The following is a 26,278-nucleotide window of genomic DNA, read 5'->3' as shown; positions in this document are numbered from 1 at the left end:
TCTCCATGATCAGTGATTTGGCCATTATGACGATCCTCATAAATTTTTTTCTTTCTTTGCTTCCATACTTCTGCTGCCTTTCATTTTTCTTCTCAGTGTGAAAAAACTAGGGCAAGAACAATGTCCTTGTTGTATTATTCTTCTTACTAAGCTATAGAATCATTACTCCTGCTATTCACTTGGCCTGGAACTGTACAATCAAAATGTGCGCTCTCAAAGAAATAGAGCGCATAGTTATCGGGTGAGAAACCAGCGCGACTGCCCTCCCCGTTTGCGCATGATTGCTCCATCTGGAAGGACCAACGCTCCTTCGCCACTTTTCCTTCTTCAAGTTCTCCTCTCATGTTATCTTTCCTCTGTTCATTTGTTGATCTCTTTCTCTTAATTCACTACCATCCAGTGTCACCTCATTCGCTTTGGTCCACTGCCCTCAAGTTTCGAATCCTGCAGAAACATGGAGCCCCCCACCTTCGGTGCACCTTCTTTCCCACATTCAACTACCAATCCTCAAGGTCTGGGTTCAATGGCGGAAGGGTTTACCAACTGGGCATCTCAGCCCTCTCCATACCGCACGATTGCCCCATGGACTAGCTACAGGGAGCTTAACTCGAATAACGCAACCACCACTACTAGTCACGAACCGAGCCCTGCATCGGCGCCCAGGAAGACGATATCATTTCCTCTAACGCCTTTTGGTCCTTCTGTTTCAAATATCCCGGGGCCGCGCCCTTCTCGTGCTGATCAGCTCCCAATGTTCGAGTCATTGGAAGACGAGAGGCCCATCAAGGCGGAACAAAACCAGGGAAACCGTACCCTGGCGGACAGTATTGCGCATGTTCAGCCAGTGGCTCGAGCAGGGAACGCTAGAGCAAAGGCAAGTTCAACGATTTTCTCATATCTGTTGGCTTCCATAGGGTTTGCTATAAGATCTACCTATAGTTTCCAGGACTAACAATCTTGTCAAATAGTCTTCACCAGCGCATGTGTCTCGTGCAAACCCTGTTTCCCTAGGCTCTCTAAACCTAGAAACACTCAGTGATTCAAAAATATTTTACTATTTCGGTGTACTGGCGATACAAACAGTGCTTCTGCCCCAATTCCATTTCACACGTGGCCGAAAACGAGATCGCTGGGGCGTCAAGATGACCATGTACGGAATGACATTGGTTCGTTCGCACGTGTACGCCTCCCGCAAAGACGCCAAAGTGGACGTATGTAAAGAGGCTCTGAAAAAGTTAAAGGTCGAGCATCCAGATTGGATTGTCCCAGAACGGCCTGGGGGTTCGCTCCCACCTGTCGATCGGGATTGGGTGAGAATCCTCCACGGTAAGAGGGACATTCCTTCCCAAGTCCATTCCAGTACTAATCATGATTGGAAGAATATTGTGCGCAGCAGGGTCTGCGTGATCCAAGATATACAACGTATGAGCATCATCAAGGATACCGCCACGAGGTGGAGGTCGGTGGCGGTATGTACTTTGGCGTCTTGAGACACTATCCGGATGAGCATTCATCTAGGCAAGGAGCAGCACACCTGGCACTTTACGACATGCTAGTGCGGGGAGAAGGTAGCCACCCTGAGCTCCAAGGTCTCTCCACGATGAATGCTCGTAAGGCAAGTCCATCGGCCCTGGTCTCTCGAGACCCTCCCCACATGTCTTTTAAGCAACACATTCCAGCGAAAAGAAAGCGGGAGGACCACGAGAGGAGTAGGGCTGTCAGCCGGCGCGTTAGAGAAAGCAGATCCCCTGTAAACGTCCCGGGCGCTCAGGAATCAATGCCATCGAATGCAAACCTACAGCCGCTAAAGAACAGCCGGTTGGCAGCAATCGAGATCGAGCCCCCTGTAGCTGAAGAGAGCCGCTGGAAGGCAACTCCCTCGGAGTTATCGTACCAAATCAGGAATCTCGAATCGTGGACAATGAAACTAGAAAGTAACGTGGATCCCTTCCGCGCAGCCTCTTACCTGAAGTTCAGACTAACAATGACATGAACTCCCTCTCATCGCGAGAGGGGTCATTTCCTACGTGAAGGAATCTGCAATTTACTCGCGCTCGAACAGCCAGAAATCCGAATCGAGAGAACCGACGGACGGCTTATTGAGGAAGGAGGAGAATACACCGCCGGAGCATGGTTCACACTTGACCCGTTCCTTACCAGAGCAAGCCCCATCGGAAAAGTGCAGGACGTGCGAGGTACCAGGGATGCTGCACACGAGGCTTGTGCTCAGAGGGTTTCGGACTACTTGATCAGGCTGGTCGAAGAAGACAGCTGATATTTGGACCCATGCACAGAAATGCTCTGGAACATTTGAGGAACGATACATGCCCGGCTTAAAAATGGGAGCGCAGCTCGGGATACAGCGTGTATCCATCATATTGCTTCCTTGTTGAACTGCGTAATGTCTGTATATGGCCATGCCGGAACTGACGTTCCGCATATGTTTCGCGTCAGGCACAGTGAGTTTTAGCCTTTCAATATACAGTACAATGGCCAAGTGCAATGGAGGGTTTGTAAGTTTACCAGAGCGAGATGAGAAGCAAGACATGATCAATGGATTTTTGCATGATTCAATAAGCCGCTAAGAGTCCCAAGTCAGTGTCGCGGGAGGTGATGGCGACCTAGATTAAGTCTCGAGTTTTAACGCCACAATAACGACCAACGAACCAAAGACACAGAGTGAACGGATGAATGGTAAGAAAAGGTCAAGAACATTCTAGTCACGCAATGAACCGTGTTACCGTATCATGGGCATGACCTGAGGCACAACGTATACCTAATTGAGGAACCCTCAAAAAACTTGATTAACCAGAACTGGCGGCGGAGGAAGGGGGGAAAAAGGTAGTAGTAATATAATAATGAAAGAGAAAGAAGTGAAGTGGAGGGACTCGGCAAAAGCACAGATCATACCAGCTGGTCGCGAGTAAAAAAGTTGCGATAATTTCAGAACCAAGCGATACTCCTGGACGACAAACAGATAGAAAGGATATGCAAGAACAAGACTACACCAACGCCAGTCCCACGCGCACATATCCATATCCAAGATCATGTCTGAACATAGTTGGGGGGAAAAAGGGCAGGTTAGAAAAGAGAAATGGAGAGTAATGAGAGGTCGATAGCCCAAAGGCAAGATGTCGACGAAATGTACAAATCAAGGGTATATGGTGCTGGGGTGATTAAAGACACAGATTTCGTTCACAAGCCATTTTCGGCGCCAGTTTCAACGCCGTCGGTGTATGATATGCTTGGATCAAACCCGAAGCCAGCTGTGTCCGTGTCTGTGTTGAGGAACGTGTCAAAGTCGAAATTCTCGAGGATATCTGGGTTTTCGAGCGCACTGAAATCAAGACTGAAAGCAGATGGCTAAATTGGGTTAGTTTAGTGGGAGGCATAATGGTCATTCTAGAAAGAAGGCTCACATCAGGAATGCTAAGATCGTTGAATGACTGCTGAGCCTGGTCAGGAGGAGGCTGCACAAGAGTCTGTTGCATAGGAGCGGATGTCGGCTGCTGCGGTGCGCCAGTTGTGGCACCACCCTGCTTGCCAAACGATTGTTGATGTTGAGGAGTAATGGGTGTCGATGGTGTGGGAGTTGGCGGGTGCTCCGCCTCCGAGGACGGTGTAGCTGCCGTGTTAGCGGCTGCCGCTGCCGCTGCCGCTTGGTTCTTCTTGGTAGGTCGCTAGGTATTGTCAGGAATATGGGACATTTTGTTTCTCTTGAAGATAAAACGTACCTTTGCTCTATCCTTGGGCTCTTTCTTTTTCGGTGGAGGTTTGGTGCCCTGCTGCGGCGTCGGAGGAGCAGCTGCACCAGTCTGAGGAGATGGCGGTGGCTGGCGGTTATTGGTGGCAGTAGGCGGAGCTTGAGGAGGTGGCATCGAATTCGCGGCCTGGGGCGTTCCGGTTGTTGGAGGCTGAATAACGGGAGATTGCTGCGGCATCAAAGGCTGACCACCTTGCTGAGGTTGCTGCCAGGCTCCATTAGGCATGCGGTTCGCCGCACCAGCCGGTATCGGTTGACCCATCTGGGGTCCGGTGAACGCCGGGTTGGAGCTGGGAGGCCGCATGCCGTTGGGTCCTTGCATATTGTCCGGCATGCCCTTCATGAAGAACTGGGGTGCCATCTCGGGGGGCATTTGGCCAGTGAAGTTCATGGGGGATCCACGGCCCTGCATCATCGCATCAGGAGCGCTTGGAGATCCTGGGAGACCTGATTGCGCAATCTTGGGGGTGCCGCGCTTCATCTGATCGTTGGGATTGGGTGATGCTCCTGTCCTACTGCCCTGAGGTGAGGTACCGGGGGGCATTTGCTGCCCAGGTTGTTGCTGGCCCTGCCCAGGCAGCGGCTGGCCATCGGGACCGCGCGCCATACTGTCCTGTTCTTGACGAGCCATCATGAGGCGGCGTTTGTTCTGCTGCTCGAGGAGCATGAGTTGCATTTGATAGTCCTGGAGAACATGGTTACCATGCTGACCACCAGGAGTTTGGACCCCAGCCCTAACCTGCGCCATTTGGCCATTCGCGCCACCATAAAAGTCGCCATTCATCGGATACATACCCTGGCCATCTGGCATTGGTACCAGATCCGCCTGATTCGGCATGACGCCGGGGTTCATTAAACCATTAGGCATGCCCTGGTTATTCATTGCTGAGCGAGAGTGATGTAGAGCCAAGTTTTGAGCATATACCTGGATTGATTTCGGCTGTGCAGCCGGATTTGCCTGCTGAAAAGCACCAAATTGATTCGGATTCATCGGCCGTGGCGTAAGCCCATTCTGCATCAACATTGCCGGGTTCGGTTGACCAGGCATGGCCTGCCCTTGACCCCGTCCGTTGGGCACCAATTGTTGTCCATTCATAGGGCCACCCTCAAGACGAGGCCGCTTCGACGGGGACGGCGCATTTTCGGCGGACGATGGAGACTGCGGTCGGTGTCCGTTCATATCGATGTCGGAATGCTCTCGTTGCATTTGCATCATTTGCATCTGTTGGTTCTTCTGAAGTTGCGCCAACTGTTGCTGCGAGCTATAGAATGGATCAGTACATTGATTACCCAACCACGGCTACGCATGGGAGGGTATGATTTCACGAAAAATTGAAGGGAGGGGGAAGCGCATACAATCCACCAGTATTGTTCTGCATCGCCTTTTGCTGAAGGGTGGCCGGCATCATCCCATTTCCGCGCATGTTGTTCAGTCTCCCCATCTGGCCTGGAATCATCTGTTGCTGGTTTCGAAAGATCTGGTTTTGTTGCTGTTCTCTGAGGCGCATCATATTCTGCAGCGCAGAGATGTTAGAGGTTTGGAAAAGGGGAAGTTGAAATAGAAAGAATCCCGCTCGTACCTGATTATGCTGGAGATATTGCCTCACATCGGCGCTATGTCCCTTCTTCCGTTGTGACCAGAAAAATTCCCAGAACAAGCTAAACCACTCGAGGAGGAAAGACGTGTGTTGACTTTCGCTAACGAGGCTGGGTCGAGGCAAGTCATCGGGAATTTTCAGCTTCTCACCATCTTTACCATCAGTCATCATCGCATCACCATCAACACCGTTCATATCGCCTTCCCTGCGTTGGCCTGGACTCGTTTTGATAGGAGGCTCGGTGTTGAGCTTGACCAACTCGTCTTTCACAAGCGCTCTCGCACAGTCGTGATAGCCGCGTTTCAGGAAATAGTCGTATATATAAGTGTTAAGATTGTTGATCATTATGTCGGGGTTCATACTGCCATCGTTACGCGGTGCCATCGAGCCGTTATTGACCATGGGCACGCCTCCCACAGGACCCCCGACACCGGGATTCATCCCCGCAACGTTCATCTGATTCATGATGCCGCTCTAAGGACCCAATGACCTTTCAGTGCTTCGGTTGGTCCACGACGAAAGCGACCAGTTAAGTGGCTTCAACGCGCATTCACAGGCTTCAAGTGAGGGTACCCTCCGCTGTGGAAAAGGCGGGTTGCGCGAAGCGATGAAAAGGAGGGGTGAGTGAGAAGGGATACCAGAAGCGGTAAACGTGATGCGGCAAGTGGGTGTTGGCGTTTGCACGCTCAGGAGCAAATGCTGATGGCAGCTTCTCCCCGGAACCGGGACGAATTGTACTCAAATATTCGTCTGGCAGTAGGTGTGAAAAGAAAAGGTTTCGAGTGGGAAAGAGCTGCTATAACATCTGTCAAAAGACCTCAGCCGGAGAGAGATCGATGGCACGAAGCGGCTGTGGGTTGCAGGAGGCGATTAGCGACACGAACGGTGAGGAGCGAGGAAAAAGCGGCGATTAGATGGAAAGGAAAATGGAGGACGAGTCGCGACAAAGTGCGGACAGGATAAATGGTAAAAAATAGGTGAGGATGAGATTTGACAGAAAGAGCTCCAATATAATACGAAAAGAGAAGTAAGAGAAGTGATGGAGCCGTCTGGCGGAGATCAGGCCAGAGAGAAGAGGGGGCGGTGGGTGGAGGAAAGAATAGAAAGCGACCGTCAAGATCAGGTGTAAAGGCGGTGGATCTGTGGGAAGCAGCGACAGGCAAAGAATAAGAGAGAGGGGCGCAACTTGGAAGATAAGTGGGAAGAGGGAGTAGAGAAGCAGACGGATGGGACGTGGATATCAGTCCCGGTGCCTGGAAGGAAGAGGATTAAGTCAAGATCAGACCGACTTGGACTTTGGACTTTGGACTTGGGCTGGTCCCAATTCCCTCCTCTTCGCTGCTGGGGCGGGAATCGCTTGCTCGGCACGGATTAACCTGGCCGGAACAAGGCGGAGGGCTGGGAGATGCAGCTGGCAAGCGTATATCTGAGCATACACGGCGGCGAAAGATGAAGCGACTGCAGAACACAAGCTGCTGGAAGGGTATTGAAAGAAAGGAAAGAGCTCTGGGCAATAAAATGAGCAACTTACTGTCGGCAAGCTAACAATGCTTATTAGCAATCTCGAGGGTGCGAAGAGAAGAGATTTCGACTCGGGGAGGTTGGGGGAAAGGTGGTCAGGTAGGGCGGCCTCCGTATCTGTCGCCGCAGAACTGTTTCAATAAAGATGAAGGCGTACGGGCCCAATCTCCCTCAACCCAGCAGGTGTGAAACCACGGTCTAATGGATAAAGACGAGAAAGAGGGTATCAATGATGGGAATGTGGGAGACCTGGTCAGACGGCAAGGAAATGTCAAGAGAAACCGTCCGAATTGATGGACTGATCAAGAGTCGATGCATCAGTTTGTTACACTCAGGGTCTCTTGACGGCGTAATTCCCAGCACAGCATGGGATGTCTTTACTCATTTTAGGCTTAGTGTATCACGTGGCCCTTTTCCTGGTCCTTGCTGCCAACTGACCATACGCGATTTCTCATCACATTACAATAAACTTGAAGCGTGTCTCAGGCTCTATGCCACTCTCAAGGCACCCAGATAGCCATTGGTCTTTACTTAGTACATGAATGACTCGATATCTGTGGTGATTTCCCCGTGGGGATAGAAGGTGGGATAATCGGCTATAGTTCGCGAGGCCATCATCTAGTTCAAGATGGACTGTCAGCGAACTCCCTGTCTGCACAATCACTTTTGCTTATCTCTCGGTCAAATCAGAGACTCTGGATATTGATATTTGACTTGGACTAATTCTGAAATAAATACGTTTATTGCTCTCGCGATGGATTACACGGAAGTTCTTGGACGCCGAGGTCGGCGCTCGCAGGTTTTATATATTAGCGGCGAGCAAAACTGTCGACTATGATTTCGAGTATAGTTACCGAAAGCCATACCGAACCCGAATCCCTTGAAATAGAGCGAAGTATCATGATCCATGAATAATCGCTAGATAAGGGAGATGGGATACATAATATTCGCCTGGGTTGGCTAGCACTAGTAGCAAAGAACACGGTGACGCCCCGAGAAACTTTAAGCATGATAGGTGCATAGCGCATAAGAACGGATGGTTCTGTGCGCGGCGCAGGGGTCAGGGGACTGATGGTTGGCCTTTGGGTGCAAACGCAGATTGGAAGCGCTTAAAATATCCACAACCTCAGGGCTTGATAGAGTAGATTCCATTGTAATAAGGCTTCAGAAGCATAAAGAAGACATGTATCGCAGGATCTCAAAACACCGAACGCCATAAGGTTTCAGCAGAGGAATCAGTCATCCTCTGGTGGCATTTCATCCTCGATATATCTGACTAGCGATACCCGCATTTCTGTTGTGTCGTCACCCCGGAGCAAATCACTAATGAAATGAGCTTCAATCTGCATTTGCACCTAGAAGCTGGATTTTAGCAGGGAGACAACAGGCACGAACCAGTCAGCAACTCACCATCTCGAGCGCACCACGCAGAACACCACACAAAATATTGGAGAACCACAGCTCATCTTGTGCTCGTCCGTCGTCTGGTAGCTCAACGAAGTCCGCCAAAGGATTCTCGTCGAAAATGAGCGAGAATTGGTTGTTATCGCTAGTCCAATTCGTGACAGTTGGCGTGATATTGAGAAATATCTTGAATCCAACCTATCTTTTGTGAGCTTCGAGTTCAATTGATCTCCATGGTGGCCGGCATACCTTGGCGATCATATCTGCAGTCTCACGGAAGTTGACACACCGGCCGGCATTCGACTTCGCCAAGAAGTCTTCAATGAGGCGCATCCCAATATTATAGCCCATCTTCTCCAACTGTTTGTTGACCTCCTGATAGTTCCCATCGTAGTCCTGGCATAGCTGTGCAACAATTGTTCCGTAGGTGAGAGTCACTAGCTCCGCATTGACTTTTTCTATCTTTGTTCTGGAGAGGTTGGATATGGATTAGTTGAGCGTTCGTCTGGGCGTGACTCGCGATGCATATAAACCGGGAATGAGCTTACTGACTTCCAGAGTCTAATAAAATGTGTTAGCAGGTTGTTTGGTGGGACTTCGGCATGCGAGCAACTCACTCTTCTCCGATTCTTGACACTTTCGTAGACATTCTGAGCCCTTCGCTTTAAAGGCTAAAGGATTATAGATAGAAGGCAGATCTTCAAAAAGAACGGGGTCAACGAATGCACGAATCCCCGCCAAACCTGGGGTCGAGAGGCGGAGCTGTGAGCGCTTGACCTACTTCCTTGGCGTTTGCCGCGGCTAGCGTTTCCAAAACCAAGACACCGCCCAAAAAAGACTGGAGTGCCTGGCGCAGCCGCGTTTTTTGCGATTGACATACATACCCTGTCTGACACCAGCTGTTTTATCTTCGATATCTTATTGATATCATATATACCTCATTCCATTCAATTCTCAATACTGTGCCACCCATTGAAAGATGTCCGGAGAGAAACGACCGGCTCAAGCGGCCTTTGGGTCGTCCAACCAGCTGGTTGTGAAGCGAAAGAAGTCTGATGGGTCCCTCAATGATAGCACAGCAGTTGTCAAAAGCTCATCACAGAATGGCACTCTCGTGCAAGCGGTATGTCTGTCCTAGTAGGGTCAATGATGAAGCTTCGAGGCACGTGTCTAACATTGACCGCAGGTTCCCCGCACGAGTGGATTGGATGCTCCGATTATGGAACTCACAGGTAAGATTGGGGATGCTGCTTACCTATATTATCAATGCTAATATATGGAGTTAGGCCACTCTGGCGAAGTTTTTAGTGTGCGATTTGACCCCACGGCACAGCACATTGCATCAGGTTCAATGGATCGTTCTATATGTACGTTGGAGTTATGGGTCGAGGGTAGAAATCTTTGGCGATATGGCTAACCCAGTGCAGTACTTTGGAACACGTATGGCCAATGTGAGAACTACGGGGCTCTTTCCGGCCACAAAGGCGCGGTCCTTGACCTGCAATGGTCACGAGATTCCAAAACCCTCTTCTCCGCATCCGCCGATATGACACTCGCAAGCTGGGATCTAGAGTCTGGTCAGAGGATACGACGCTATCTTGGGCACGAAGAAGTCATAAATTGTCTCGAAATCAGCAAAAGGGGCCAAGAGTTGCTGGTCAGCGCGAGTGATGATGGTACAATAGGGATCTGGGACCCACGACAAAAAGAGGCCCTAGACTACTTGGCAACGGAGCTACCGATCACCGCCGTTGCGCTGTCAGAAGCTGGTAATGAGATATTTAGTGGCGGAATCAGCAATACTATTCAAGTTTGGGATATTCGAAAGAAAGCCGTGGTTTACTCCATGGCTGGACACGCCGATACTATCACATCTTTGGAAATTTCGCCCGATTCGCAAACTCTTTTGTCCAACTCGTTCGACTCGACAGTGCGCACCTGGGATATCAGGCCTTTCGCGCCGACAAATCGGCACATCAACACCTACGACGGTGCTCCCGTTGGGCTGGAGAAGAATCTTATTCGTGCCAGCTGGAACCCGACTGGTGACAAGATTGCGGCCGGCAGCGGTGATAGAAGTGTCGTTGTTTGGGACTTTAAGACTGGAAAGATTCTGTACAAACTTCCCGGTCACAAGGGCACTGTGAACGATGTGCGATTCACACCAAACAACGAGCCTATCAGTAAGTTTGACTGCTAAGGTCACGGAGATTACCTGTGCTAATCGTCTCTCCTAGTTGTTTCAGCGTCATCGGACCGGACCCTTATGCTGGGAGAATTGGGAAAATAAAGATGCGTATCTGGAAACAGTCTTGCTTACGAGATTATCATGGATCAGTTCATACTACGCAATTTGTGATGCTGATCTTGAGACAAAACCCGTAACTCAGCCGGCTGCTTGGATATTGGTACCATGAGGTCAACCCAGCGCAACCCCGGCGGGTTGTCCTTCTCAGGCGTATGCATGTCGACTAGGAGGGATACTACTAGCAGGATTTTTCTGCTTAAAGGGTAACATGGCAGCCCATACATTTACTAAAAGTTGGCCACATGGGGCCACCAATCTATTCAGGTCTGGGGTGTCAGAATAATGGATTTGGGCTCTATTCATCAACTTGTTCCATTACTGCAAGAATTTTGAGCTTTGTGTACTCACACACTCTATCCTTGATAGCATGGGCGGTTCCATCCCGGTACAATGATAGAGGCTCGATCTTATTTGGAGTTACACAAAACTATGATAAGTAAGCCCTGATGCCCTCTCTTCTTTAGCCTTCACCACCCAAGAATTCGTCGGGCATTTTACCTACAGTGTGGCAATAGTAGTCTATGGGTAAAGTGAGGATTAATTAGGTGTGAGGGCTTATGAGCAAGCGACATGGATTTGTTGCTCCTCTAGCCGCATGCGAGAGCAATCCATTTGCCTCCAATATTATCTACAAATAATACTTAGGTATGCTGCCATTCAAATTCAGTCCATCAAACTTCTGTACAATGCTCGTGGCGGAAGCGGAAGTCCGACTATGAAGCCCTGCCTGACATTTGAATCTCCCAAGTACACATATACAAACGCCACGTCGAAAACGGGCAGCCTTTTGCCCATTACGGCTTGAAGCCTTTCAAGCACTTAGCTATTCAGTACGTAGTAGTATTCCTTGATCGAAATATTCAAGAACATTGGTGGCGACTGGAACGGCTTCCTTTGTACGTATAAAGAGGCGCACCTTCTTCAAGAAAAAAGAAACTTCACTTACTACTAGTAACAGTACTGGAGCCTCTTGATATCACAGTCAAGCCAACACGGTGACCGACTCGAGATACAGGCTCTTCTTACTGAAATGCGCATCCAATTATTCTGACCTTACCCGACACTACTCCTCAGTGAATGACGGGGGGCGGATCACTTCAACAGATCGTTGAAACCGACCAATTGGACCGATGTCGTCGCGCGACGCCTCTCAAAACCCAGTTCGACCTTCGATACGTGTGTTTCCCTACCCAGACGGAGCCTTTTCAGCGCCGAGATGCCGCTTGGAGGACAATGAACCCAGGCGGTATCGCCCTCCAGAAAACGGCGCACAAATCGAACAGTTAGAGGAACCAAACCGAACTCGGCCACGTTCTTGCGCTTTGATGATGAAAGACAGTGATATACAGTCGAGAGTCTATCGGTTGGCTGTGTCGACTGTCCTTCTCCTTGCCAACTTCGCCATCTGTAAGGCGTTGCCAATATCATGCCTGGTCCGGATGTGCTGACCTGCTTAGATCTTTCGTTCGTGGTCATTCGTGTCTTTCGGGGTGCATGGATTTATATCGTGCTGATTGCAATACTTTTATGTCTTGGTGTCATATGGTGTCATGCTCTGATTCGGTTCATCATGGGAATCTATCATTTCCCGAATAATGGCGCGACCAACCGCACGCTTCTCCCACTAGACATGGCGGAAGCTGCTAGCTATGCTCAGCCAAACCAGCCTATTCACGTCATTATGGCGGGGGACGACTCAGAAGAGCGGCTCTCAGAAAATCACGGCGCTATCGGTGCGCAAATTACAGTGCCGCCGCCAGCGTACGGTCTTTGGCAAAGCAGTGTAGTAAGTGAACAATACCACCTGCAGACTAGTGATTGCACTGCTAATCTGCATACAGAGGCTTAACCCTGACTTGCTTTTTTGGCAACGGGTCGACAATCCATCATCTGTTCGAAGTGCTGCGAGGGAGGTCGATGGTGTAGCGCCCAAGACCGAAGAAACCCTGCCACCGAGCTACTTGTCCAACGAGGGTGTGAACAATGTAGGTGGAGCGAAACCGTGATATAATGCCGGATATCCACGCGGTTAGTTGAGGTTCCATGGGCCTTCTGTGGCACTCTCTTTCAGCATAGTGTTACCTTTGGAAGCATTAGAGAGTTGGCCAGAGTCAGCGAGGAAATAGATATTGTAAGCAGGGTACTATTGTTCCCCTCCGAAGCTGGACTCTGAATTGGACAAAATATTCTTTTTTTGCCGGTCCAGGTATGGAAATGTTGTACACCAGGGAGTTGATACGAGGTAAATTGTTTTGAGACGAGGATTGAAGCGGGAGATCTGGCCTTGGTCCCTTGAACTCACGTGCGGGCTTTTGCTTTCAGCAACAAATCTTCGCCATTATTCCGTCTCGGGCCCCGATCTCGAGGGAATACCGGGCACAGAAAGCAGTGGCCATTGCAACGACCGGCCTTCTCTTCTTGTAGTCGTCGTCGCCGCACTCCCATGCCGTCTGTGGCCGATTCGCCTCTGCGGTAATGCGCTCAGGATGCGGGAGCTCCCAAATGTCCCTCCGTTCAGCATGGATAACGAGCTGCGTGTTGGTTCTGTCGCTATGGGTCACAGCAGCGCAGGGTATGAGGCACGATCAAATTAGGAGCCTAAGGTGAGTATCTTTGCTTTGACGTACCCTTGATTTCATTTCCATGCTATAAGTTTTGCTAGCTAACTTTATCGCCTTTCCCCCGAAATACTAGGATCGAGACGGAGCACATGTTCTACCATGGATTTGAAAACTACCTCGAACACGCCTTTCCCGAAGACGAACTACGCCCGCTCTCGTGCAGCCCGCTCCATCGCGATCGGAATAACCCTGGCCACGCTGAACTCAACGATGTTTTGGGGAACTATTCTCTGACGCTAATTGATAGTTTGTCAACTCTCGCCATTCTGTCATCAAGCCCTGATGATGGGCAAAGGGCATGGGGATACTTTCAGGATGGGGTCAAGGACTTTGTGAGACTTTATGGGGATGGGTCCGATGGGCCGGGTGCGCAGGGCGAAAGGAGTCGCGGGTTCGATATGGATAGTAAGGTCCAGGTTTTTGAGACGGTTATTCGGGGACTAGGTGCGAGGATGCTCATGTGCTTTGATTGCGGAAACACGTTCTAATAAACCATCAGGTGGATTATTGAGCTCCCATCTCTTTGCCGTCGGCGACCTTCCCATCAATCGCTATACTCCGTCCGCGGAGGAAGTGGCCTATGCAAAAGCCTGGGACAAGGCGCAGTTCGCTGGGACTAGACAAGGGATTGAATGGGACAACGGATTCATATATGATGGCCAGCTCCTCCGGCTCGCTGTTGATCTAGGTAATCGCATCTTGCCGGCTTTCTACACTGATACGGGTCTCCCCTATCCTCGAGTCAATCTTCGCCATGGAGTCCACCAACAACCTTTCTACGAAAACTCACCTTTGAATGCTGATTGGGTACCTCCATGCGATGGCAAAGACAAGAAGAGCTGCGTCTCTTCGTCTCCAGAGATTACTGAGACTTGCAGCGCGGGCGCTGGCAGTTTGGTACTGGAATTCACTGTGCTAAGTAGGCTTACTGGAGACGGACGCTACGAGGAATTGGCAAAGAGAGCTTTTTGGGCTGTTTGGAATCGAAGAAGCGATCTCGGCTTGATTGGTGCCGGTATTGACGCAGAATCTGGAAAATGGGTTGCCCCATTTACCGGCGTATGTTTTCCCTGCGGGGCCTAGGTCTTTCTCCCGACTAACTACTTGATTAGATTGGCGCTGGTATTGATAGCTTCTATGAATATGCTTTCAAGTCCTACGTCCTGCTCTCCTCTGGGGAGCGCCCAGATCATGACCTCGCGAGTCCCTGGCGTGCCCTAGACGACTACTTCGACCCGCTGAGCGAGTATGAACATTCTGCGGAAGCGTTTCTGCAGGTTTGGAAAGAGTCGCACGCTTCTATTAAGCGCCATCTTTACCGAGGCGAAGGATATCAGCACCCGCACTTGATTCAAGGGGATATCTTTACTGGCGCCACCCGGGCGTTTTGGATCGACAGCCTAAGCGCTTTTTATCCCGGCCTTCTAACTTTAGCAGGAGAGCTGGACGAAGCTATAGGAATTCACTTGCTTACGACAGCGGTGTGGAACCGTTTCTCTGGGCTCCCTGAAAGATGGAATGTTGCCACGGGAAACGTCGAAGGCAACCTAGGCTGGTACGGCGGCCGTCCGGAATTTGTCGAGTCGACGTACTACCTCTACCAAGCCACCAAGGATCCTTGGTATTTGCACGTTGGTGAGATGGTACTGCGAGATATCAAGCGACGTTGCTGGACCAAGTGCGGCTGGGCTGGGCTCCAAGACGTCCGAAATGGAGAATTGAGTGATCGCATGGAAAGTTTCTTTTTAGGGGAAACAGCCAAGTACATGTTTCTGCTCTACCATCCAGAGCACCCTCTGAACAGTCTGGATCAGCCATTCATCTTCACCACCGAGGGCCACCCGCTTGTCATTCCTCAAAGCACTACTTCAACCTCTCGTAAGCGCATGACACGGGACTTGCACGAACACGATATGTTGAGCAGATCTGTTTGCCCGACGGCACCTATACCCCCGACCTTTGGCCTCTCCTCCACGGCCGCTCGCCCTGATGTTTTCCATGCTGCAAACCTAGCGCGACTCGACTTGATGCCGAATCGAGGGTCACCAGAAGGGCCTTTGGAGGACTATGCAAAGAATCGCGCGGGGGTTACAGTCGCCGATCTCACTTCACCGAGCAACTACACTTTCTTCCCCTGGACGTTGCCACCAGAGCTGGTGCCATATAATGCAACGAGCTCACTTATGGCCGTTCGCCCTACTCTGGACATATCGTTCCCGGCTGTCCCTGGAATGACCCACGGATCTGGCTTCCTGGAGCGAGTCCGGGACGGCATTCTCGTTAAATCCATCGGCGGCCTACGAATGAGCATGATACGGGACGCACCGCCGCGTGACGTAATGTTCAATCCAGAGGGGAGTGAATTTCGAGTGCAGGTGGTCAACGGCGTGCCATTGGGAAAGGATGAGAAGGTATACCTCCTACGGGAGATCACATTTGATGTCCTGGATCCCGGAGACCCTAATTTTACGCGGATCCGAGATTCCACAATGATTGACTTGGTCATTGACGTCCGTCCAGACAGCTTCAGCCGACGAAATGATTCTGATGATGTTCAAGAATTTACTCCTGGAAATGGAGGACAACAGCGAGTTCTCCATGCTAGATCGTCCGCAGACGATAGCAAGGCCGCAGCACGAATAGATGCTTCCACCTCGAGCATGAGAGATGTATTGTCTTCTCTTGTGAGTTCTGTCTCGTCGTTACTGAGGGACGAGGTTCATCACCGGTACACACCGTCTCCTTCAGCGAAATCTAGCCCCCTGCGGATTCCCATTCCAGCAGCAGTCGCCACAGGACTGGGCTCAGCACCCCTTCCAGACGTGGACGACGTATCTGCAGTGTCTATGACGAATAACAAAACACAAAGGCGCCTGCCTTGGTCTACCATTTACATGGCTGGTGACCTCTGCGATCAGCGCATTCTGCGTGACATTGCACAGTCGCATCAAGTTCTCGTTATCAAGCGCGGAGGATGCAGTTTCTCCCAGAAACTCCGAAACATTGCCGCATTTCCACCGTCACGAAACGCCCTGAAACTCGTCATTGTCGTTTCTTACGAGGAGGAAAAATACTTTACGAATCAAGAACACTCGACGCCAGGCCTCGCAGCCTCGCTTGCGGAACCATACCTGGCGCGCCCGCAACTAGACGAGACACAAATGACAGCGGGTGGAATCCCCCGACGGCATTTACTTAGCATGGTGCTTGTCGGCGGCGGCGAAGAGACGTACGAACTCCTGCGGCAGGCACGAGGGGTGGGCATCAAGCGGCGGTACTCGATGCGGTCGCAGGGAGTGCCAATAAGCAATTTATTTGTTGTTTAATAGACCGCTACTACATATACAATGATGCACATACATACGTATGATACAAATCTTTAGATGCTTCCTCCTGATAGAGTTTCGCTCAGATCGTGGTTTGGGCCCACTATTTGTATCAGAACCAAAGGATAAATGTGTTTATCCAGGTCCACGATTTCGCCATCTCATTCAAATTTACTCCACTTTCTCTCCACTTATACTCAGGAACATCTAGCTGAGTACTCCGTAGGGGTGTTCACTTTTACCCCCTCTTTCTCTTCTACGACTTTCCACTCTGAATACCGAATATATAACGTCTTTTTCAATATACCAGCAAGAAGCAAAACAACAGAATCAAAGATGCGCCTTCAACAAGACCAACCTCAAGACCCCTCACTCCCACCCCTCCTTGCAGCAGCAGCAACGGCCACCGCAACAGACGTTAACCAAAATGACAAAGAGCCTGCCAATTCCCCACCCAAACACCTCTACTTCGCCTACGGCTCCAATCTCTCCCCCACACAAATGCGCATACGCTGCACGCACAACCCCACCCTCTCCGCACACCCGGTAGCCATCGCGGCACTAGATCACTGGCGCTGGCTCATCTGCCAATTCGGTTACGCGAATGTTGTCCCCCCCTCTGATCTCCGCGTTGGTCGGCAAATAAGCGAAGGGGATGCGGTGCCAGAGTCCACTTCGCCTAGTATTCCAGAAGGTGGGGTGTATGGGGTGTTGTATGAAATGGCTGCCGCGGATGAGGGGGTTTTGGATGGGTACGAGGGGGTTGATGAGTGTGCGCCGGATGTGCTGGAGGGGAAGAGGGTCCCCAGGGATGTGAGGCCTACGGAGCAGGGAGATGGATTGTACAATAAGTGGTATGTTGGGGCAAGGGTTGTGGAGTGGTTGGATGAGGGGTACCGGGAGCGGAATGGGTTTGCGGGGGTTGGGGTTGGTGGCGAGGTGAGGGTCTTGGTTTATATTGATGAGTCGAGGGTTCGAGTGGGGATCCCGAAGGATGAGTATATTCCGCGGATGAATAGGGCAATTAGGGAGGCTGTGGAGTTGGGGTTTCCGGAGGATTGGGCGGACGAGGTTATGAGGCCTTCTATTCCGTTGCAATAGGACCTCGTATGCAACGTATGTTGTATTCTTTAGACGCCAAGTCAGATTAGAAAGTTTTTTATGCTATACACAGTATGTTCGGTATTCAACCTGTCTATCATGATCAAAAACAGGAGCTCTCGATGGATCCTTGCGGTGATATATCACATCCTTGTGCAGGCCGCCAGCGGGTCGTGATTCGTCTAAGTATGCAGTCTATCCGTTGACGCGGTCCAATTCGCAACTGTAGGTCCGCCCAGGATCAGACGGTCGAGTTTCAAATGTGGCAAGGTGGCGAGCCGAGCAAGACCAGAGTCGTATCGAATGCTTTTGGTTTGGAAGCCGTGGACTTCGTAAGGGAAGAAAAAAAAAATGAAAGATAAATCGAATCAAGATCGTTGAGAATTCGAAATTTAGGCTTTCGCCTCCTGGCCAGAAAGAAGAGTGTAAACTGGAGCAGGCAGCTTGTCCCGTCCCTTGAGGAATTCAAGTTCAAGCATGAAAACGAAACCCATAAGACTTCCGCCCATTTTCTTGATAAGTTCTCCCGCTGCGTATGCCGAGCCGCCTAAGAGCTGTTAGAAATGTAGAGAAATATTTTAGAGAGAACAACGCACCAGTCGCAATGATATCGTCCACAACGATCACCTTCTGGCCGGGCTTGATAGAGTCGGACTGCATTTGGAAAAAGTCCTGACCGTACTCCTTGTCATAAGCCTGGGTTTCACATGGACCCGGCAGTTTGCCCTGCTTGCGGACCGGAACGAAGCTGGCGCCGAGTCTCAGAGCCAGACTGGGGCCGATAAGGAAGCCTCGGGCCTCGAGGCCGACGATAACATCGGGCTTTTCATTAGCGTGGATCTCAAGGACGTGGAGCTCCAGGCAGCGGATGAGGGCTTCGTGCAGAGTGTAGTCGGCGAAAATAGGAAGGATATCTTCGAACAGGATGCCTGGGGACGGGAAATCAGGAAACTGGCGCAGGGCAGCGCGCAGCTTTACCTTAAGACTGGCGAGTTCGGCGGTGCGGGAGGGATCGGAGGAGGGGTGTCCGGCGACTTGGGAGGAGTTGGAGGCATCGGGAGATGAAGACGAATGTTGTTGGGACATGATGAAGGAAAGGAGAAGAAGAAGAAGAAGAAGAAGAAGAAGAAGAAGAAGAAGAAGAAAAAGAAAGTAGAGGTGAGGGGTGGGAAGATTTGCAAAGGTAGAAATAGTTTTAGTGATAAGCAAAATGTTGACACGGAGGGGAAGAAAAAAAACCTGAAGATCTGAAATTGACGCTGTATGTTACGTGGTGGGCGGTACCGCTGCTCTTGTTTACCTTTACTATGGATCTCTAGCATATGATTTCGCTATATTTCGCATAAATGATCTATTTTGCAATCGATCATATTACAAGGTCGCCAAGATCAATCATATTAACTTTTTACAATCTTCCAGTTCGTCGTTGTATACCCCTCCAAGCGTATTATTCCTACACCGAGTCTAGAATCCTCCCATCAGCCCACCATCAGGTCTATCACTCCCCTCCACCCTCGACTCATGCTGCCGTGATAGTTACTCGGCGTTTATATCCCCTGGTTTGTCTTTCTGCCTCGAACCCTCGAGGGTTAGCGGTTAATTAACTTCCTTAGCCGTCCATTACTATTCTCTGCAGATACCACCTCCGCCCACCTTCCGCCCGTGGTTCGATGACACCACCACCGATCGTCAATGCAAGGTGAAATGGTGCGAATCACTATCCGTTAGCGAGCAATTCTCCCTGTCGCCGCTCACCACTTGTCTCACCTTGTTTGTGCCGTTAAAAAGTCCCTTGGGGGTGCCTGCTGCAGCCTTGCGCCATGCTTCGAATCACACTCGATGCGAGATGCATTTGACTCGTCTAGAAGACCTTCCGCTTCCCCGTCTGGAGGGCGTTTTCGCGGCCCGCACTAATCAGTTAGTACGTGCTAAGACTGGGTTTTGGGGGTGCTATATCGTAATCTCCGTATTGGCCAGTACGTTATGGTCTTCAGTCCAACTGGGGATAGTTTCGAGATCATGGCTCGCTGAACCTACCCAGTAGGAAGCCCCTTTGTTTCTTAATTGGGCCATTCATAGGATCGCCGTCCGCGCTCGGTCAACGACGTTTTCTTTGTGCGACGGTCTGGACTCGAAGCCCATGAGTCAAAATATAAGAACGAATGTTTCGCCGATTCGGCTTGCGGGGTCGAGGACCGCCGCAGACTCGCCGCAAACTTTCCCACGAGCATGCAAGGCTAAGATATGCAGGCCCAAGCGATCCAGACGTACGTCATTTGTTTAGAAATCTGGCATTCTTCGGATTTTCTGGACAGCTGAAGTGTCTGAGCACCATCGCTACATAAATATGCGGACCCCCGGTGTCTGAGCGCTGTGGTCGAGTTTGATAAGGAGCCTTGACAGCAGACAATCACATTCCATGCGCTTATTCTCCAAATCCATGTCTCACATTGTGCCACGGCCTTTCATCACCTTCATGCATACTCACATTGCGAGTGTTGAACCCGAAAGGATTATTGCGCGGCCTCTCCAGAGGCTCAGGCGGCCCGCCATGGACGTAGGTCGAGAGCGTCGAGCTGGCCGAGCTGGCCGAGACTAAGCGTTTTTGATAAGCAGTCGATGCAGTTTCTATAAATGGATTCAGGTACAAAAACATTGAGCCGATCCACCTTCGTGCCAGGCGCTTACGGTATCCGACAGGACCCGATGAGCCAGTGCCACACCTGTTTGCGCTTTGTACTGCAGAGCTCAACCCCAGTCATTATCAGTTAGCTTCATGACTGCCGATGTTCTGTCAGGACATCCTTGTCTAGCACATCATGTAGTTATTTGATGATTCTATGGTCCAAGATATAGCTCCTCGACCCGTTGAGCTAGTAATTATCGAGCTGGGTTCTGCACAACATCCCCCAAAATACAACTCGAACCCTGAAAGCGGGATCTTCTAGAAAGGTTATAAGATTCGCAGATCCTTGCACGTCCTGACGGTAAAAGAATCAACCTAGCACTTTACGGACGAGCTACTGTTTGTCTCTACAGACCATTGGACCCTGTAACTTTCTTGTCCTGTTATCTCGCCTCAAACTGAATAGTGAGCTAAGATATATCGATGGGATAGTTGCAAAGTCACGTGAGAGCACGGGCCACTCGCTTAGGAAGGAGACTAAAGAAACCGCGTGACTATTTAAGGCAGCAAAAGCCAAATCGTTGCTTCTCTCTCCTCAACCCGTCGTACGACGGCTTACTTCATGATTCTTCCTTTGTGCTTCTGCTTCTGGCAGAAGTGCTTCCTGTCTTCAGCAGATGTCTCTTCTTCTGCCTCGTAACATCATTGCTTCTTCCACAACATGTCTCCAACTCCTCTTGCTGCTGATTTGCAGCCGGACCGACAGTTGAAAATCCTTGCCCGAGCTTTTGAAGCTCTGCTGCTAACTACACAACGACTTGCCCAGAAGGAACAACTTCTTCACCAACAGCTGCAATATGCTCACGATGAGGTAAACTTTTTCTCCTTTAGCTCCGTTGCACACTTCATCCTCCATGTCTCAAGTGATGAGAGAACTTGATTAGCTCTAGATCAGGAGTCTACGGACGGTGACGGACATATCATGTATTATCTGATGAGACATCTCACCCCTAATCGCTTGCGAGATCTGTTTGGCGAGCCTGCGCTGACCTCGTCGAAAGTATCTCAAACTAGCAGAACAACTTCCCGGAGGAATCGACTCGCATACCAAGATTGTCTCGGAGAAAATCCTCAGTCGCCGTCTTCAGTTTGACTGCCCGCGAAAACAAAGTCTAGATGCATTGGATGTAGTAAAAGATCTTGCAGAGTCTGGAAACGTAGGAGATTCGAGCCTTTCTGCCATAAATGACGGCGTGGGGTTATATAAACCCTTGCTCAACCGCGAAGATGATGTTTCGTTAACCGGTATGGTCGCAACAAGAGCCGGGTCGCTAGAACGAGACTTCACTACAAAGGGCACGCGTGGAAGTTTGCGATGCCCTTTCACGAAGTCTCGCCATACGTCTGAGAATGGGGTCAACGGAATCGAGGCTGCGCTACCAGTCACGAATGGAGATACATGTGCTTACCAGCATTTAGATCCCATCAAAGAGGAGCAGCTGGAAAGGCGATCAAGCCAGGCTCCCTCTGGTCGCTCCTCAAGTGCTCGTTGCCCTGCTTCTCGATGTCCTATTAGGTTCCTAGACCAGCATAGCCCGGAAGAGATTGCCGACTATGTTGAGCGGCACAAGCATGAAATTCCAAGGAGTCACGCTATATGTGTGAAGCGGTATTCAGGCAGTTCCCGACAAATGGATGCAAAGTATGGCGACCTGACCAACATGATTCGAGGGTTGTCAGAGAAGCATCAAGCATTCCTCCCTCCAGGCCAGCACGCACGCACTGCCAGTTCCCCAGTGGGACGCGTCGAGAAGTGGGCAGAAGAAGTCAACCAGAATTCGACGCCTCCCACTGTAGAAGATGAAACCTTAGCCTCCACCGAGCCAAATGACGAAGACCGAGCCAGCCATTTCGACCGTCCGATGCGAGAGGTTCGCGTTGGTGAGTCGCCGAGTCGCCCCTGGGGCATACATGTCCCTGTCTCTTCAGCGCCGGTTTTCGATTCTGCCATACAGTCATCGTCTGTTCCAGACAAGTCGACGGATTATCCTGCAAGAGATGAACCTAAGGCTGGCCCGCCGAAGGCTGGTCTCTGCCCGTTCGGACATGGTGGTGGTGCGCCTTCTCCAGATCACCCAGCGATAGACACCGAGACGGTACGTAACGACGAGCCTGACACACCAAATGAAGGCGATCAAGGCGATGAAAGGCAAGCGGACGCGCCGCCAAAGGCCTCGGCAGCGACCATTGTGTTTAATGGACCTGTTTTTTTTGGATTTTCACCTGAGCAGACTGCCACATTCATGCAACAGCTGGCGGCTATGGGAGGCAATAAGATATGACTCTTTTTGTTACGTCAACGCTGTTTCTTTATACCTTGTACTATGATCATAATTGAGGGCGCGAAGTCACTTCACGTTTTCAAAGCAGCAAGGAGTTTGGGCTACTTCATATAATATTTATCAGGCCATGCCATTGGCTCAGAATGCATTCGGTTTCACATGTGTTTAGACTTGCGAGCAGCGACCCCAGCTTCCCCTCATTCTCTAAGTACCCCGTATGGTCTTTGGAATCCCCCAAGATATAGCGCCGATTTGAATGCACACAACCTTCCGGCGAGCAAAGTTGTATAATCAAACCCCCCAAAATCTTTGTTTTACTATCTAGCAAGTCAACAACTATGCACTGGAGCAAAGAATGTTCATTACAATAATCCCAAGTGATCCTCGACCATCGAAACCCCGCATGTGTTCTCCGCAGCCGAGAAACCTCGGGTTTGCCCGCTGGGAACCCGTGGTGCCGCTGGAATCCATCCACGAATCTGGGATGAGCAAAATGAGGAGGTGATGAAGCTACTATTGCTTCTTAGATAAATACAGGAGAGGTTCGTGTTCTGGGGGGTTTTCCCCCTCGAACTCGGTGGCGACGTCTTGACCTCTTGTTTCGCGACTGTCGTTTTGGTTGACCCTTGCTGTTGCATCGCATTCCCAGTACAACATCATTTTTACCTATCTACTAGGAACGGACGAATTATCTGTATACTATATTGTGCTGCTGTGCAGGACTAGAGAAGAAGCCCGACAAGATGGTAGTTTACCTCCCCGACAAGGATTATGACTTTCCCAACATTGATCTGTTGACGTTGCTCTTCGGTATGTATTGCCTTCGTGATTGATCTGGTGGGCAAAACTGTCTCTAACTTTGGTTCAAAAAGAGTCGCCCATTCCCGGAAGCAGCGAGAGCACAGTCCTCCATGCTGAAGCTGCAGACCCCTCGAATGCCATTACCAAAGCTCAGACGCGACTCCTCACCCGCCAAATTGCCTATATCCTGCGCACCAATTTCGGTGTTGGCGCTCAAGGTGCAGGGAAAGATGTTGTCGTTGGGGTCTCGGGAGGACAAGTTCTCCTCCCCGCTGTCTTCTATGGTGTTGTGGGCGCTGGTGGTGTCTGGAGCGCAGCTTCGTCGACTGCTACACCTTCCGAGCTGGAGAGACAAATCCGTCAGGGAAGCAGTCGATTGATCATTTCGGGGCCCGAGTCAAAGGATGTCGTGTTGAAGGCCGCCAAGGGTGCTGGCATTCCCGAGAACCACGTGCTTATCCTGCGGAGTGCTGGCCACGAGCGTGTCCTTCAGAATGCCGCCACGGGCCAGAACTATCTCGACGGCTTGAAGTCATCCGAGGTGTTGGACTGGGAGCGCATCACGGATCCCAAGAAGTTGGAGGATTCACTGATCTGTTTGTTGTACAGTAGTGGAACCACTGGAGTACCGAAGGGTGTCAACATCTCTCACACGAACATGGTCATAGAGGCTTTGATCCCTGTTTATTTCGACCAAGAGTACGTCGCTCAAAAGAGACAGACAGATCCCAATTTTGAACACCCTTACCGCACGCTTGCCCATCTGCCCACAGCCCATGTTGCTGGATGCCAGGGTTACTTCATCAACCCTACTGCTGCAGGCGGCACTGTCTTCTGGATGGAGAAGTTTGATTTCGCAAAGTTTCTCGAGTACAACAAGAAGTTGGAAATTACCTTCTTCTTCACCGTGCCCCCAATCTATCTGTTAATCTCGCTTAGCCCCCTTGTCACGGACCAGTTTAAGACACTTCGCCGTGCCTACTCTGGTGCTGCTCCCATGGGTGCAGACCTGCAGGCCAAGGCGCAAAAGAAGCTCGGGTGTTTGATTAACCAGACATGGGGTCTGAGTGAAACAACTGGTAGTACCACTGGTATGCACTGGGACATTGAAGACCTCACCGGCAGTGTCAGCCGCCTTCTTCCGAACATGCGTTTGCGAATCGTCGACGAAGATGGCAAGGATGTTGAGGAAGGCAAAGAAGGCGAGTTCCTCGTCAAGGGACCCGTCGTAACCAAGGGGTACTATGGAAACCCACAAGCGACCAAGGAAGCTTTCACCGAAGACGGCTGGTTCAAGTCGGGAGATATTGGTGTTCGCCGAGAGGGTCTTTTCTATATCGTTGATCGAAAGAAGGTACTTTCCCACTCAACGCAGAGTTTCTGAAAATACGTCATCTAACAGAGAACAGGAGCTTATCAAATACAAGGGCCTCCAAGTGGCACCCGCCGAGCTCGAGGCTCACCTCATCTCGCACCCTCTCATCTTTGACGCAGCCGTTATTGGTGTCCCAGCTCCTGATGGTTCCGGTAACGAGGTGCCCCGCGCATACATTGTGGCAGACAAGACGAAGATTAGCGAGAACCAGGTCAAGGACTTTGTCAAGGACCACCTGGCACACTACAAGCAGCTCCGCGGCGGAGTGGTGTACCTGCAGGCCATTCCCAAGAGCCCGAGTGGAAAGATTCTGCGTCGGGAGCTGCGTGATCTGGTCAAGAAGGAGGCCCAAGGGGCTGCTGCTAAACTGTAATTTGACTCGATTCGCTGTTAGCAAGTATCTGTATGTAGAATTAGAACACATCGTTTTGTGTAGATTAGTGCTGTAGTTGAGTTGTGCGATCCGTTGTCGGAGGGAGAAGCAGAAGTGGGGGGGGTGCTGCGCTCTCCATGACTTTCCCGCGGAATCCATCCCTCCAACTACATGACTTTCCACACAGTACCACTATATATCTATGCTGAGAACCTCATCTCGCTTGATTACTATCTCCCGTCCTCTTCTGTCATCCTCCATCCGCTCTCACCTTTACTATCGCATTCAATTGCCCGCCCACAAAGCCACAATGTCTGACCTCACCACCGTCTTCTCCGCTGAGGCCTGCCCTCGTACGTATACACTCTGAGAAACTCCAAGAAGCCCCTCAATCCAGACAAACAATCATCATCTTCCACATTACAGTATGATCCAGATTGAAAGCTAACCACTCCTGCCTATAGCTGTCGGCCCCTACGTACGTCCGAACCCATATATCTCACCCCTCTAACTCAATTTCTACCCCGCACACCACCCACCAAGCTCTTGCACAGCTTCGCAAACACTTGCGGCAGCATAACAACATCCAGCTTACTGGCAACTAAACACTAACATGAAACCACAGTCCCAAGCCGTCAAGGCTAACGGCCAGATCTTCCTCTCCGGCCAGATCCCCGCGGACAAGAACGGCAACCTCGTTGAAGGCGATATCAAGACCAAGACCCAGGCTTGCTGCGATAACATCAAGGCTATCCTCGATGCGGCTGGCTCTTCGGTTAGCAAGATAATCCGTGTCAATGTATGCTCGGCTCCCCTTAATTATCGCCCTCTTGTTCAAAGTATTTGGTTTGGATGGCGTGGGCTAATGCTCGTCTTTCCACGAATAGGTCTTCCTCGATGACATGGCCAACTTCGCCGAGATGAACGAGCAGTATGAGAAGTTCTTCGTTCACAAGCCTGCTAGGTCCTGCGTTGCTGTCAAACAGCTTCCCAAGGGTGTTCCCGTTGAGATTGAGTGCACTGCCCTGGCGTAAGCTGTGACTTGACACTGGCGGTATATATGAAGATTTCATAAACAGTCCATAGGAATGAAACCAGAGTGTCCAGGCCAGATATACT

At 50.6% G+C, this 26,278-nt stretch overlaps 11 protein-coding genes across 11 annotated transcripts; 7 read left to right on the top strand and 4 right to left on the bottom strand.

Annotated features, from left to right (window-relative positions):
* Positions 1 to 1,934: 1,934 nt before the first annotated feature.
* BJX68DRAFT_196498 (uncharacterized protein) lies at positions 1,935 to 2,871 on the bottom strand. The gene has a single exon (XM_071037489.1). The coding sequence runs from the start codon at positions 2,546 to 2,548 to the stop codon at positions 2,045 to 2,047; it is 504 nt and encodes a 167-aa protein (XP_070893721.1). The 5' UTR covers positions 2,549 to 2,871; the 3' UTR covers positions 1,935 to 2,044.
* Positions 2,872 to 3,195: 324 nt separating this feature from the next.
* On the bottom strand, positions 3,196 to 6,456 carry somA (putative cAMP-dependent protein kinase pathway protein (Som1); the record flags this gene model as incomplete). The annotated part of the gene is made up of 5 exons (XM_071048712.1): positions 5,344 to 6,456; positions 5,120 to 5,277; positions 3,735 to 5,025; positions 3,420 to 3,680; positions 3,196 to 3,363 (listed from the first exon to the last, which is right to left on the bottom strand). The coding sequence occupies exons 1-5, from the start codon at positions 5,824 to 5,826 to the stop codon at positions 3,196 to 3,198; spliced, it is 2,361 nt and encodes a 786-aa protein (XP_070893720.1). The 5' UTR covers positions 5,827 to 6,456.
* A 1,288-nt stretch (positions 6,457 to 7,744) lies between these two features.
* BJX68DRAFT_247410 (TRAPP complex core subunit BET3) lies at positions 7,745 to 9,049 on the bottom strand. The gene is made up of 5 exons (XM_071041773.1): positions 8,904 to 9,049; positions 8,839 to 8,847; positions 8,536 to 8,755; positions 8,293 to 8,484; positions 7,745 to 8,237 (listed from the first exon to the last, which is right to left on the bottom strand). Exons 1-5 carry the CDS (start codon positions 8,933 to 8,935, stop codon positions 8,118 to 8,120), a joined length of 573 nt encoding a protein of 190 aa, XP_070893719.1. The 5' UTR covers positions 8,936 to 9,049; the 3' UTR covers positions 7,745 to 8,117.
* Positions 9,050 to 9,123: 74 nt separating this feature from the next.
* BJX68DRAFT_247407 (WD40 repeat domain-containing protein) lies at positions 9,124 to 11,249 on the top strand. Its single transcript, XM_071041772.1, has 5 exons — positions 9,124 to 9,409; positions 9,473 to 9,518; positions 9,573 to 9,653; positions 9,714 to 10,469; positions 10,524 to 11,249. Exons 1-5 carry the CDS (start codon positions 9,266 to 9,268, stop codon positions 10,574 to 10,576), a joined length of 1,080 nt encoding a protein of 359 aa, XP_070893718.1. The 5' UTR covers positions 9,124 to 9,265; the 3' UTR covers positions 10,577 to 11,249.
* Positions 11,250 to 11,724: 475 nt separating this feature from the next.
* Positions 11,725 to 12,600, top strand: BJX68DRAFT_271980 (uncharacterized protein; the record flags this gene model as incomplete). Its single annotated transcript, XM_071047091.1, has 3 exons — positions 11,725 to 12,001; positions 12,052 to 12,380; positions 12,436 to 12,600. 3 exons carry the CDS (start codon positions 11,725 to 11,727, stop codon positions 12,598 to 12,600), a joined length of 771 nt encoding a protein of 256 aa, XP_070893717.1.
* Positions 12,601 to 12,884: 284 nt separating this feature from the next.
* Positions 12,885 to 16,604, top strand: BJX68DRAFT_247403 (glycoside hydrolase family 47 protein). The gene is made up of 4 exons (XM_071041771.1): positions 12,885 to 13,197; positions 13,289 to 13,659; positions 13,715 to 14,274; positions 14,328 to 16,604. Exons 1-4 carry the CDS (start codon positions 13,070 to 13,072, stop codon positions 16,539 to 16,541), a joined length of 3,273 nt encoding a protein of 1,090 aa, XP_070893716.1. The 5' UTR covers positions 12,885 to 13,069; the 3' UTR covers positions 16,542 to 16,604.
* A 122-nt stretch (positions 16,605 to 16,726) lies between these two features.
* Positions 16,727 to 17,651, top strand: BJX68DRAFT_247401 (gamma-glutamylcyclotransferase family protein). The gene has a single exon (XM_071041770.1). It carries the CDS (start codon positions 16,878 to 16,880, stop codon positions 17,640 to 17,642), a length of 765 nt encoding a protein of 254 aa, XP_070893715.1. The 5' UTR covers positions 16,727 to 16,877; the 3' UTR covers positions 17,643 to 17,651.
* BJX68DRAFT_247399 (adenine phosphoribosyltransferase APT1) lies at positions 17,652 to 18,787 on the bottom strand. Its single transcript, XM_071041769.1, has 2 exons — positions 18,239 to 18,787; positions 17,652 to 18,189 (listed from the first exon to the last, which is right to left on the bottom strand). The coding sequence occupies exons 1-2, from the start codon at positions 18,726 to 18,728 to the stop codon at positions 18,035 to 18,037; spliced, it is 645 nt and encodes a 214-aa protein (XP_070893714.1). The 5' UTR covers positions 18,729 to 18,787; the 3' UTR covers positions 17,652 to 18,034.
* A 2,087-nt stretch (positions 18,788 to 20,874) lies between these two features.
* BJX68DRAFT_247395 (uncharacterized protein) lies at positions 20,875 to 22,912 on the top strand. The gene is made up of 2 exons (XM_071041768.1): positions 20,875 to 21,139; positions 21,330 to 22,912. The coding sequence occupies exons 1-2, from the start codon at positions 20,990 to 20,992 to the stop codon at positions 22,608 to 22,610; spliced, it is 1,431 nt and encodes a 476-aa protein (XP_070893713.1). The 5' UTR covers positions 20,875 to 20,989; the 3' UTR covers positions 22,611 to 22,912.
* Positions 22,913 to 23,353: 441 nt separating this feature from the next.
* Positions 23,354 to 25,159, top strand: BJX68DRAFT_271975 (uncharacterized protein; the record flags this gene model as incomplete). The annotated part of the gene is made up of 3 exons (XM_071047090.1): positions 23,354 to 23,420; positions 23,483 to 24,765; positions 24,821 to 25,159. 3 exons carry the CDS (start codon positions 23,354 to 23,356, stop codon positions 25,157 to 25,159), a joined length of 1,689 nt encoding a protein of 562 aa, XP_070893712.1.
* Positions 25,160 to 25,307: 148 nt separating this feature from the next.
* BJX68DRAFT_247392 (Endoribonuclease L-PSP-domain-containing protein) lies at positions 25,308 to 26,272 on the top strand. Its single transcript, XM_071041767.1, has 4 exons — positions 25,308 to 25,512; positions 25,624 to 25,637; positions 25,785 to 25,958; positions 26,047 to 26,272. Exons 1-4 carry the CDS (start codon positions 25,362 to 25,364, stop codon positions 26,191 to 26,193), a joined length of 486 nt encoding a protein of 161 aa, XP_070893711.1. The 5' UTR covers positions 25,308 to 25,361; the 3' UTR covers positions 26,194 to 26,272.
* The last annotated feature ends 6 nt before the right edge of the window (positions 26,273 to 26,278 follow it).

Source organism: Aspergillus pseudodeflectus, assembly GCF_044049435.1.
Source record: "Aspergillus pseudodeflectus strain CBS 756.74 chromosome Unknown BJX68scaffold_71, whole genome shotgun sequence".
Classification (NCBI taxonomy): Eukaryota; Fungi; Ascomycota; class Eurotiomycetes; order Eurotiales; family Aspergillaceae; genus Aspergillus; species Aspergillus pseudodeflectus.
Note: the sequence above shows the minus strand (reverse complement) of the source record. Positions and strands in the feature narration are given on the sequence as shown.

What these genes read in the sequence shown, in the direction of transcription:
- BJX68DRAFT_196498 (XM_071037489.1), bottom strand. Translation starts at nt 2,548, where the DNA reads ATGTCTTGCTTCTCATCTCGCTCTGGTAAACTTACAAACCCTCCATTG.
- BJX68DRAFT_247410 (XM_071041773.1), bottom strand. Translation starts at nt 8,935, where the DNA reads ATGTCTACGAAAGTGTCAAGAATCGGAGAAGA. An exon ending in CTGCAGATATGATCGCCAAG is followed by an intron (nt 8,485 to 8,535) that starts GTATGCCGGCCA and finishes CACAAAAGATAG; the next exon opens with GTTGGATTCAAGATATTTCT. An exon ending in TGCGTGGTGCGCTCGAGATG is followed by an intron (nt 8,238 to 8,292) that starts GTGAGTTGCTGA and finishes TCCAGCTTCTAG; the next exon opens with GTGCAAATGCAGATTGAAGC.
- BJX68DRAFT_247407 (XM_071041772.1), top strand. Translation starts at nt 9,266, where the DNA reads ATGTCCGGAGAGAAACGACCGGCTCAAGCGGCCTTTGGGTCGTCCAAC. An exon ending in TCCGATTATGGAACTCACAG is followed by an intron (nt 9,519 to 9,572) that starts GTAAGATTGGGG and finishes ATATGGAGTTAG; the next exon opens with GCCACTCTGGCGAAGTTTTT. An exon ending in ACCAAACAACGAGCCTATCA is followed by an intron (nt 10,470 to 10,523) that starts GTAAGTTTGACT and finishes CGTCTCTCCTAG; the next exon opens with TTGTTTCAGCGTCATCGGAC.
- BJX68DRAFT_247403 (XM_071041771.1), top strand. Translation starts at nt 13,070, where the DNA reads ATGCGCTCAGGATGCGGGAGCTCCCAAATGTCCCTCCGTTCAGCATGG. An exon ending in GACGGTTATTCGGGGACTAG is followed by an intron (nt 13,660 to 13,714) that starts GTGCGAGGATGC and finishes ATAAACCATCAG; the next exon opens with GTGGATTATTGAGCTCCCAT. An exon ending in GGGTTGCCCCATTTACCGGC is followed by an intron (nt 14,275 to 14,327) that starts GTATGTTTTCCC and finishes CTACTTGATTAG; the next exon opens with ATTGGCGCTGGTATTGATAG.
- BJX68DRAFT_247401 (XM_071041770.1), top strand. Translation starts at nt 16,878, where the DNA reads ATGCGCCTTCAACAAGACCAACCTCAAGACCCCTCACTCCCACCCCTC.
- BJX68DRAFT_247399 (XM_071041769.1), bottom strand. Translation starts at nt 18,728, where the DNA reads ATGTCCCAACAACATTCGTCTTCATCTCCCGATGCCTCCAACTCCTCC. An exon ending in GGACGATATCATTGCGACTG is followed by an intron (nt 18,190 to 18,238) that starts GTGCGTTGTTCT and finishes AACAGCTCTTAG; the next exon opens with GCGGCTCGGCATACGCAGCG.
- BJX68DRAFT_247395 (XM_071041768.1), top strand. Translation starts at nt 20,990, where the DNA reads ATGTCTCCAACTCCTCTTGCTGCTGATTTGCAGCCGGACCGACAGTTG. An exon ending in TGCAATATGCTCACGATGAG is followed by an intron (nt 21,140 to 21,329) that starts GTAAACTTTTTC and finishes CCTCGTCGAAAG; the next exon opens with TATCTCAAACTAGCAGAACA.
- BJX68DRAFT_247392 (XM_071041767.1), top strand. Translation starts at nt 25,362, where the DNA reads ATGCTGAGAACCTCATCTCGCTTGATTACTATCTCCCGTCCTCTTCTG. An exon ending in GCAAGATAATCCGTGTCAAT is followed by an intron (nt 25,959 to 26,046) that starts GTATGCTCGGCT and finishes TTCCACGAATAG; the next exon opens with GTCTTCCTCGATGACATGGC.